Source organism: Diadema antillarum, unplaced genomic scaffold (genome assembly GCF_040938485.1).
Source record: "Diadema antillarum isolate AM-2024a unplaced genomic scaffold, OU_Dant_1.0 seq00000604_RagTag, whole genome shotgun sequence".
Lineage (NCBI taxonomy): Eukaryota > Metazoa > Echinodermata > Echinoidea > Diadematoida > Diadematidae > Diadema > Diadema antillarum.
Window position 1 is genome coordinate 429,315 of NW_027271532.1, and position 12,113 is coordinate 441,427.

Consider the following 12,113-nt stretch of genomic DNA (forward strand, 5'->3'; position numbering starts at 1 on the left):
CACATCCATTCATTGCCATGGAAACTGGTCCCAAACAACCCAACGTAGCCCAAACTTGAGAGAACTTAACTTAGCCCAAATTTGTGAGAACAGAACAGTTGCCAAACATCTCATACCCAGTTCCAATTTACTACTCGAAGCCTTGTATAAGGACATCTTGTTTGGAATGAGCACTCTGCTAAAACAAAAGACTGTGACATCATCACTTTGGAATTTTTAGTCTGTTCCTAATTGCCTACATTTGAATGAGATTCGCATTTAACATACATGTAGGCTTCAATGAAATGTCCTTTTTTCATTTCCCCAACTGAAGTACCTGTACATCCTTTAGATTTGTGTAATATTTGTAACGTTTGTGTAATCATGGACATTATACACAATATGCACCACAAAAGAGAACACAGAGAAGATCTGTTGTAAATCATAATGGCAACATTTATGACAGCTAGCCCTGTAATAACATACCCATACTTCACATCTTTTGACACCCATGGGAGCTTTTGCAACGATCGCATGCTCCCAACAAACCAAGCAGCACAAAAACCTCTCTGTGCAAACTCTCACTTCTCCTACTGAACGCTGATATCAACACTACTATAAAAAAAAAAGGGGGGGGGGGAAACAATGGAAACATTATTTACAGTCTTAACATATGCTACAAAAGGATTCTTAACAGATGGGGAAAATAATCTGTGAAACTATCTAAACACACTGCTGAGGTTAATACCCTCAATCATCAAAATCAGAAAATTTGTGAAAACACAACTGTGAGCAGAACTCAACAAGAACAACTACCATTTTTGCAAAGGTGGTCTAACACTGGCCAAAAGATATATATGATGCCAAAAATGAAGAAAAAATATATTCATAGATTTTGTAAGTGTGATTTGAAGATTAGAGTAAGAAAAGCAGAGACATAGTATATTACAATTATTGATCATATACATATTTTTCCTCTTCATATTAATGACTTAGCTCATCAGTCTCATTGTACATGGAGAGACTGCATATTTCATATTTACACAAAGATGAGATGTAATACATCACAGTACATATAACGTCTACCTGAATTAAACCTGTATCTTCCTTTATCTAGAATGGCACAAAAAAACAAACCAATATAAAAGTGTGAAAATAGCTACATGAATGCATTCACAATAGAAGAGATAAAAATAGACTAAAAAAAAAAAAAAACTCTTCTGATCTTCTACGGAAGTGAAGGGTAAGCCATTTAGCTGGGATTTTGATGAAATCACAGCTTCCAAATTACGAGAAAGTCTGCAGCTTGTCCGGTGAATTGAACAATCAGTAAGCAATGCTCTGCAGGTTGCAGGCACTGCAGTGCCCACATTGAACAAGATCTCCATGCGAACCAGACTGCACATATACAAACTCTACTTCCCTTTAAGCTTGGAGCCCACAATGACATCACAGAACAGTCAATCAGGGGAGGCACTGACATCACTGTAACCTTGAACGAAGGTGAGCCTTTTCCTTAAATTATGTTACCCGATAGATTAAAAATGTAAAATGCACCAAACAGAAATATGTCCTCTTATACATCATATGTACATGTTCCACCACTACACTTTGTAGGAACGGCAAACTCAGCATCAGCTTCTTGTCCGCAACAGCTGGAGAGGGGGATGCCGTGTACTGGCGTTAGCGTGGCTGTCTTCTCTGGCTGGCAGAGCCCGAAGAATGCCCTCAGTTCTGTTGTTGTCAGTGGTTCGTTGGAAGAGAAGCGAGTCGAACGAGGTTCTCAAAACTCCCTCAAGATTGCACATTGGGGTAGATCTATGAAACATCTGTTTGAAGAAGCATAACGGAAGTAGGGAGGGGGGAAAAAAAAGATGAGATAAATCCTGTGGAAAACTGTCCACTTCAAGTCAGTATCAAGACAAAAATAGATACTGTAAAACCAGAAACATTTGTGGCATGAAACTTTGGTGGATTGGAGCCGACAGTCTTTTTTGAGTGTGAAATTTTGGCAAATTGTCACAGGTATTCAATGCATTTCGTACACAGAACTTTTCACATGTATTTTACTTTTGTGAATCTGAGTTCCTCTTCAAGTTTCATGCTCGCGAAAATTTCTAGTTTTACAATATACATGTACATGAAAGACTCGTGGAATGATTATTCAGTTGTAAACCAATATCAGTAGGTTAGAATAAAGCATACCATTACAATGGTCTTCCAGCAATTTCCTTGTCATTTTTTTAACTTGTGCCTGTGACATATTGAATGATTTTTTTTTAATGACTGTGGAGAACCCCTCTGGTTCTCGTACTTACCCCATTGTGATTTTCAAAACCAAAACAAGGAAGTTGAAGATACAATGTAGTTGTTGCAGATCTTCGAGGTCATTCATTGCCCATTACTTTCTCATTTTTTTTTTCTTTCATTTCTTCGCATGATTTCAACGGAAACTTTGTCATAAGACTGAGCTTTGTATAACAACCCATCACTACTGGCCCTTTCAGCAATAAGTTTGGACTGCTGAGGTGGGAACAATTAGTATAATTATGACACTAAACATCTCTCTGACAGAATGTCTAATAGACAATGACTTTTTTCTTTCCATCATCAAATCCCTCCTTGATTTTATATTTTGTTTTTACATTGATTATATAATAAATACATAAAAAATGCACATGTACACCATGATAAACATGTGTACCTGGCCTACCATTGAAGCTGGAAATTGTCTTTAACCTTACAGGCTACAAAAGTGTTCTGTCTTGTATGTCAAATGAAGAAAAGAAATGAGGTAAACAAAGGTTTCACGTATTGAAATTTGCATATATACAGAAACCAGGTGCACAGGATAGTAACTTTTTCATGCTCTATCAGTTAAGATGAGTTTCGTATGTTTTTGATTTTGTGGAATCAAGACATTACATAGCGGTACATGTAACAAGCAAAAAATATGTGGGCTAGTTTCTGGTACCGTACCGCGAAATGAGCAAAAAATTTACACACCATGAACATTTCCACTTTTGCAGAAGCTGCTTTGCAAGGTTTATATCATTGACTCTGCATACATGTACATGGCTAGACTTTAGCCAACTATTTAACCACAAGGGGGGGGGGGGGGGGGGGGGTACGGTTCAGCCGTCTATGGGCACTCTGAGAAGAGGCAGGCTAGGTCTTTTTTACCTCCACCAAGGAAGGAGGTTAAAGGCGGTGTCACACCTGTCCGGGCAAGCTACGCGGGCTTGTGGCGAGGAGGTAGTTTAAAGCACGTAGAAGATTTTCCGCGGGCGGACAAGAATGTTTGCAATTTTCGCACTTGTTTCTTACTTACTAGACGCGTGCTACTTAGCTTCTGCTTGCGTGCGTTCCGTGTGACTCTCGTGAGAGCTTTGAAACCGATCCATTTTCTGTTACGAGCGACTTACGGGGATTGCGAAGTACCTGCTTTGGAGTTGCCTGTGAGGTGCTACCGGTAAGGGTTTCCTACTTGTGTTCTGCGCGTACCTCTACGGGCAACTCCCGTGACTCTTCCGGAACAACTTTTGAGCATGCTCAAGGCCTTGTCATTCCGTATCTGGGGAAGTTTTGCGGCTTGACTTGCGGGGAAACAAATTTGCTACCCGGAGCTCTCCGCAGTTGGCCCGAACTTGACAGTACCTAGCACTTATCTCGTCCTTAGTTGCCCGAAGGTGCGCACGCTAGTCCAATTTTCCCGCAGCAAAGTTTTGAGCATGACCAAAACTATTTCCCGATGAGTCGCGAGGATTGCCCGAAGAGTTCAACGCAGAACACCCGTAGGAGGGCCGTAGCCGCCGCAATTCACAGGCATTTGACCCACTTGAAGTAGGTAAGTTGCCCGCTGATCTATGCCTATGTGAATGGAGTGCGTGCCATTTGTGGGTTCATTCTCTTCTTTGTCCTCTGTCCTCTGTGGCGTCGAGGACTACCTGGTCCCTTTCGGACAGGACTTCATCCGCCGAATGGACTTCAGCAGCAATTTGATGCATTTGCTGTTAATCTTCCGGGCTTTGTGGCTGTCCATCCATGCACTGGACGTTCTCTGCCCTTGTGCACTTTCCGTCTATGGGGCATCTTCACTTCTTGAAAGCTAGTTGACAAATGATTGTTTGCCCATCCACTCGAACCAGCCTATCGTTCAGGCTAGCACTCACCTCGCAGGCGACTAGTACGCAGATAACACGCAGTTGTGGCGCAGGTACTTCGCAGAGCCCATATGTCGCCCGTAACTGACATAAAAGAAGCTATCACGAAGCTATCACGTGACACCCACGCGCCTAACATGCAGTTCAACGGAATACACACAAGAAGGACTTAGGTATCACGCGTTTATCATGTAATACCCACACCAAACTCGCCCTAAACCATGTCCGGCCGCAGAAATTATTCTGCGTGCTGAAAAATCCCCATACGCAATAAGCCCGCTTAGCTGGTGTGACAGGGCCTTTTTTGGCAGTGGGTAAATACAGCCAGCGTGCGCACCTCCGGGTAACTACTTTTGAGATACATGCTAGGTACTGTCATGTGCGGGTCATCTGCGGGGACCTCCGGATAGCAAAAATGTTCTTCGGAAGTCGCACGCAAGGCTGGTGTGACACGGCCTTAAGTGATCATCGGTGTTGGTTTGTCTGTTTGCAAAATAACTCAAAAAGTTGTAAACAGATTTGAACGAACCTTACAGGAAAGGTTGAGAATAACACAAGGAACTGATGATTAAACTTCGGTAGTGATCTGGGAAGTTTTGTGGATTTTATAGAGGATTTTTTATATTTTGGCAGGTTGGGTCAATGGACTTCAGAGTTCAAGCTGCGCATTTTTGTGTTTTTCATATGCGCACTATAAAAGTGCATGCTCTAGTTTCCGCTATGGTGAGGCATGCCATGCAGATGGAAGTTGATGACGAACAAAAGGCTTCTATATTGGGAAATCGGGCGACTTTCAGCATGCATATATGTATGGGTAGAAATCACTGATCTCTATGGCAGAACAAGATCAGTGGTGGATATGAGCTGCTTGGCAGAAGTATGCGCTCTCAGAGTGCTTCTCTAGTTTCTAATTGTGAGAGTTCAATGAAGAGGCACAGGAAACATTACAGACAGCCTCCACACTTTGCTAGACCCCTCCAGTGCAGTGGGGGGGGGGGGGGGGGGGGGGGGGGGGGGGTCGCCGGCTCACCACATCCTCGCAGTGATCTCACAAGAGGGAACATTTCCCATCAAAAAATGAGACACACACACATAAGAAAAGATCTATGGAGCAAGACAAACTCGCACCTCTTGAGTGACAAAGATGCTGAGCAGTTCTCTATTCCGTTGGTAAACAAACGTCACAAATTTGCATTTTGGTACATATGACAAGAGTAAACGTTTTTGTATTAAAGTTCTCCTGAGTAGACAAGTTCTATCTTTGCCAAAATATTTGAGAAAAATGAATATTTGTGAAATTGTGCGTAAAAACACAAAACAAATGCAGAGCTTTTAAAAACCTACAACACGTACAGTTACCAATTTGCTTTTCTTATTAAACTTTACAAGTTCATAACCTTTAATGAGTGTGCCTGATTTTTTTCCCAAAATTTTCACTGATCTCCTTTTTTTGTTTTCATACAAAGCAACATATCAGGATGAACTTTCTCTTTAAAGATCTTGCTTTCTTTAACTATTTCATGATGTGGTTGAACATATGTCACAAAGCAGTTACCAGGTAACTGGAAACTACTCTAACTACAATTGAAACTACACTATGAACAGATTCATCCACTGTCAAGATACAAAGTCCACTGATTTAGATATCAATGTGTTCCTAAAAAAAAGGTAACCAAAGTTCAAAGGTCAGCTATGTCCAGAATACATGGTTTATTCTTGTGCAATGTTTACTACGATACAAAGTAACTCATCAGCTTTAATTTGACACCTCGCTTGTGCAACCATTGTCAAGGATCACAGTGTTAGGGTCCTTCGAAGGTGAAGGGTACAAAACCGGCAAACGATGAAACCAAAAACTTACAGAAAAGTTAATTTCGTACCTTACAAACCAAAAACTTGGGAAAAGTAGGTTTTGTACCCTTCAAACAAGGTGCCAAATTAAAGCTAATGAGCTGTATTATAGTAAACATTTCACAAGAATAAACCATGTATTCTTGACATAGCTGACCTTTGAACTTCGGTTACTTTTTTTTAGGAACATACTGGGTGATTTCAAGTTCGGTGCTAGTGCTAGAGCTAGTGCTATCTCAGCACTAGCACCGGCGATAAAACCGAGCTTGAAATCACGTCGGTGTTGGGAGTTGACCTAAAAAATTATGACGTATTTCCGGTTGCTGGTGCTGGGCTCGGTGTTGAATGTCGTCTGCTGAACTGAGCTCCGCCGTCTGTGTTAGCGATTTACGTGCTTTTTTCCTATAGACTAACACTAGCCCCTAGGGATTATCATTTTCTTCACTTCAAGTTCGGTGCTGGTGTTAGCGTTGTCGCACGAGACCAGTGATTCACTTCCATATGAGATGCACGTTTTACGTGCAAAGTCTATGCTAATGCAATGGTCGCCCACGTAAAGAACACGAACACTCCAGACATGGCTATAGAAATCTGAGCCTGGGAGCAAAATAAAGATAACTGAGTTTTAAAGAAGGGATGAAATTTGTGGCATTTTAATCAGTCTTCCTCGTTACGTGTCTAAAACTAAGCAGTTTCGGCTACATCTTTTTATATTTGACTTTAATTAAGCGCCATCACTTTTTCCGTCGCGCAAATTCCCGCGGATCTCGCAGTGCTGTGATTCCAACACCTAGTGCTGGTGATCGATAATTTTGATCGGTATCGCTTCGTTAATCTGACCGTCAGTGTTGGAGCTCAATTCAACGCTGTTATTTGGGGGCTAGCACTAGCACTAGCACTAGCACTAGCACTGGCACTGAACTTGAAATCACCTACTGTATACTGCAAGAACCCCCTTCACAAGAGAGAAAGGGGAGAGACAGGAGGATGCATGAAAGAGTTAAAATGCAGGGAGGGAATCACTACTCACAGCTCATACTGGAGGCGCTGAAGCGACGCTGAATCTGGTCCTGGTTGAACTTCACAAAAGCGTCATATTGCTCTGCAAATGGAGGAAACGAGATTTGGCATGTATCAACAACTTGTAGGAGTACCATCCAAATCTTTTTTTTTTCACCTCATCATGCACTTGTGAGGCAATCCAACACACACAGTATAATGTCAATTGATGTCATTATAGCAGTTTTGCACTTGAAACTAGAATGAAAATGGGTAAGATTATAGATGCAAGTGGAAATCAACAGATTCTCGAACATGACAACAAGCATCATGTTAAATATAAATTTAGAAAGAGTACCGGTACTTATGTCAAGGAAAGGCACAACTATGAGGAATTTTGTTTATTCTCGATCAAAATTTTAATCTTCAAGTTTACAAGATGCCCTCTAATGGCTCTGAGATATCGAGCAAGACCTATCTACTGAGACTGTGAGACAAAAATTACAGAAATAATTACATTTCCCCAACTAAGGAACAAATCCGCAGGTACAATTGCAGAATAAATGATCATAGAATGACCAATAATATTGGTGCATGCCAGCATGCGGGGGAATTAGACTACATCATGGCAAGAGGTACAATGGTAATCTATGAAAGCCTGCGATTACTACCTCATAGAAGCATGGCAGGTAGGCATTCAATACTGACTTGTGCACAGTGGCACTGCAGTGCACAGTGGCACTGCATTTCGTGGTCGGCTCAAGGGAGAAGGTCCAACTTGCACACCTACCTGCTAATTTGCAAGTTAGAACTCTGTCGTACTCCTCTCGTATCCTAGTTTCCTGCTCCTTCAGCATCCGCTCACATATCAGAATCACCTGTGCACAACGACACGTAGGAGTTAAAGAGAAACAAAATATGATTCACAAAGAAAACCCAGGAAACTCTTCAAGCGACTTGAGATAGTCCTCTGCACAGACTAGCTCATCATCAAAGAGAACTGGAATACCCCAGACCGAAAACCTTGGTTAAACACTGTAGTATCTTTTTTTGGCAGCCATACTTCCCTCACTGCACTGATTTGCAATTAGGGCATGTCACAGGGAACAATTTTCCTCGCATTGCATTGCAATTTGCTATGCATATTTATATCACTGCTACACAACAAAGATAGTTTATGAAGCAGTGGTTTTTCCACAGAAGTGTACCGAACACCACTTGAAATATTAGTCATTAGCTGAAATTGCTAATCAAATTCTAAGTGGAAAATTATTCCCCGTGTCATACAATAGAATTGAACAATGACAACAAAACTACCAAGGTAGTGACAAGTACACACTGCTGTAGTTTCTCCTCAAAACTAAAATATGATTTCCTTGTATGATTGAGAAGGAATCAACATCCTTTGTGTCAAAGGATGAGTAATAATATTACCCTGTATATCTGAACATGATGGAATGAGACATGAAACTGTGACCATGCTGGTAAGAAACACTGGTCCATGCTTACAAATATCCAATACTTATGATATTTAATGCATGTCAGATATAGCAAAATGGATCAACTAAATTGATGTTTTATGACAACTTCATGTATGTGTGTTGTGTGTGTTTATGTGTATGTGGAGGATGGAGAGACAGAAAGCTCACAGTCTACTGTTCTAATGCTAATCACCTGCTTCAAAGTGAACATTGGCTGATCTTTGGTTTGCGGTGACAGCGACCCAACCGACAGGCCAGGCGAGGCGCTGGAGGTGGACGGTGCTGAGCTGCCCACACCGGGGAAGGTGGCGCTCAATCCAAGCCCCGCTGCAGCCGAGGCAAAGCTCGCAGGTGAGGCATGCATGGCGGCCTGGTGGACCACTTGTGAAGTTATGTGGCTGTGCTCCTCAGACTGGGAAGCGTCAGACGTGTACGAGTCTTCTAGCCGCCTCCTCCTCTTTATCCGCCGCCATTCTTGACTTATGTGAGCTGCTAGCTGGCCTGTGAAGCACCAAAGTGAGACAGAGGGACTGTCAAACTCAATCATAATATGTAAATTATGCCACTTGTCTTACACAAAATAGCCACCTTCCTTTTCCATTCAAACTTATGGATCCTCCCCATATGTATACCCCTGGAATTTTGAGCCAAATATTGCCTATATTGCATTTTCCAAGCCTAGCTGCAAGTGAATCCAAACAAATTTGGTATCATATGAAAGAACTAGTTCATCCATCTTATGAGCGCTGGTATGAGTCGACAACAGACTGATGTAAACATTGTTAGAATCACACAATAATCCCTTATCTCAGCATCTGCTTCCGTACAGGAACCAGTGCGAGGCATGCAGGTAGTTTTTGATATGCTGAATTCGAAGGCGTGGTTATTTCTTGCTGACTCTACAATGTCGTACTTTGTCTGGTGGGTGTAATGCCTTCAAGACACCTCTTATCATCATTCTTTTGATGCAGCGAACATTTTAGGCATGGCTACAACATACGTATGCAAGGCCCCATGGTAACATCTATGCACATGTCATAACACGCATCATGTATGTATGTTCCTGATTCATGATGTGCATGTAAATACACACAGACACAATCACAGTCCTGTTGTATTCAAGAAATATGGATTTGTAATTAACCACACGAATAAACCTACCAGAATTTGACACTTTTAAGCTTTTTTTGTTTTAAGCTTCATCAAACAGTCCTTCAAAAGTAATATCGGAGGATTCAAAATATATTAAAATATAATTGGGGAAAAAAGTACGTGTTTTAGTAAAACAAACACGTAGAAGCTACCTCGCATGTGATTGGCTAATAGATTCATAGTGTATGTTTCTGCAGTTTGAACGTGACGACGGGACAGGCTGTGTTTTACGTTGAAAATTCTACTAAAATTTTGGATTATTCAATAATCTGGTGAGCTTAATGTATTCTTAAAAAGCTAATATTACTATACAAGCTTAAATTTGCCGACCTAGGGCCGTGAATTAGACGCAATCGAGAAGGGTGAGGTACCTCACCCAATTTTCCATAGAGACAGTGGTTAAGAACATCCACACAGCAATGGGTACTGCAACCTTCCGTCTGTCTACGGAGGACAGCGTTAATGGCAAAATATCAGAGTCCTCCGGACAGACGGACCTTTCTGTCTAACCCACACATAGCCCCGCAGACCGCGCCTGGCGGCGCGGTCCTGGCGGCTTCCCCGCAGTTTCGCTTATGTGAGAATAACGAATAGCTCCCCTATTCTGTGCGCTTGTGCAAGTGATTGTGAATTCTGTGAACATCGGTGAGCTGCTTATAAGACATCATTTTGTGCATCACAAGCAATGAAATGCATCAAACAGTCGCCGATGATAGTCATTTAGGTTTCATCGACCCATGTAAGTATTCCTAGTAGTTTCTGTTGAAAAATTAAGGAAATATAGCGCCGCAAAGGCACCCGTTTGTTCAACATGAAGATCTGAAATGGGAGCACGGCGCAGCTGCCACACTGCGTGTGGCGGCTGTCGCAGTTAACCCACACAGTGCGTAAGCTCTACCGTATGAAAAGCTAGCACCAGCAATTAGATAAGTGATTGCTATGTCGTCTCACCTAAATTTCTATAGTTTCCTTGTTGTCTACACTGATACGGACTATCCTCAACTCCTAAAAACGTGAGTATACATCATAAATTCCGGTAAATTTTAACGGGTAGTCTAGACTAGGATCTAGAACTACATTTTTATTGCTATCGAGGGACACCCCCGAAACCCCCGTAAACAACGTATGAATACAACACTTCTCACCGCACAGACCAAAGAAAACACACGTAAACAAATGCAATCGTCGGCAGCCGAATCACTGACCATATCGCAGATCGGATTAATATTTCAGATGGTTGCTATCGGCAAGCGTAATTACGCTCTTTTCAGAGCGATTTGCGCTCTCCGTGATTGGCTGCCAGTATTCTGTAATTTACCCCAATATACTCTGAAAATGGCGTGAGAATTCCTGGGAGCGTCATTTTCAATTACATACGCACAGTTTACAATACGCGTCCGGTCCCACAACGCTTGGTCATACCCTCAATCATACAACTTACGGACAAGAGTCAAGATTAAGGAAACAAGGGCGGCCTGAACCTATTAAAAATTGTATCATCCCCCACCCCCACCCCCCCCCCCCAAAAAAAAGGGAGAAAATGCTTTTCGTCGTCCAATAAAGCGAAAAAGTCTTGACCCCGGAAGTAGATCATCGACTGTTTCCTCTTCGTCCCAAATCAACGCCCCCCCCCCCCCCCATAACCCCTCCACCTTTATTCGAATAAAACATTCCGTTCCAGAACTCTTATGTCGAATTCTCACCTGGTGAAATTCGTGGAGTAACTGGTGAAAACGGTGATTGTTGAAGACTAGGTTTTGATGAAGGGGTTGACGGTGTAATGATTGGTGAACATCGCCTTCGTTTAGGTGATGTGCCAGGACTGTGAAGTGGGTCAAAATCTAGAGTCCGTTTGAGTGTTGCACAGGCCATCGTCTGTCCAAAGAAAGCCGCACTTTGGGGCTCAAATTCTCACCGACGCGATGGCCAATTCTTCTCAGAGGGAGGTTAACAAGTGGATTGGATTCCACTTCAGCTGAAAAGCACGATTCTTCCTCCCAATTTGCGTGAAATATGACGATGATCGACGATTGAAAAATATGATACAGCTTTCCCGATTCACGGTATCTGTACGTCGGTCAACTGTCAACCACTCGTCGTCGTTCGTCGTCGCTGCTGTACACTTTGCCTATCTAAGCAGCAATTTGCATAGCTAACGTACAACTGTACATGTATGCGGTGTGTATAAAAGCTCTCTGCATATTGCTAACTGCTGTGTGTGAAATATTCTAAAGAACAAAACAAATGGCAGATTGTACTCTACAGATGGCGCTGTATTGCTTCTTGCAGAGCGGGTTGCGTCTTTGACCGGCATAGAGAATGTTTGCAGGCAAAGCAACGGGTTACTAAACTCATAAAGAATATCATAAGAAAGGTAAAGCATTCAACGAAATACAATATAATGTCCATATGTATGTAATGTCATCGTAAATAGGATCAAAGGTTAATTGACTCCAATGCAAGTTAATTTATATGCCATAAAGTTAAA

The 12,113-nt window shown here is 42.1% G+C and overlaps 1 protein-coding gene across 1 annotated transcript; it reads right to left on the bottom strand.

Moving 5' to 3' along the window:
- Positions 1 to 698: 698 nt before the first annotated feature.
- On the bottom strand, positions 699 to 11,693 carry LOC139735892 (akirin-2-like). The gene is made up of 5 exons (XM_071646646.1): positions 11,329 to 11,693; positions 8,667 to 8,974; positions 7,783 to 7,870; positions 7,024 to 7,095; positions 699 to 1,808 (listed from the first exon to the last, which is right to left on the bottom strand). The coding sequence occupies exons 1-5, from the start codon at positions 11,495 to 11,497 to the stop codon at positions 1,798 to 1,800; spliced, it is 648 nt and encodes a 215-aa protein (XP_071502747.1). The 5' UTR covers positions 11,498 to 11,693; the 3' UTR covers positions 699 to 1,797.
- Between the last annotated feature and the right edge of the window lie 420 nt (positions 11,694 to 12,113).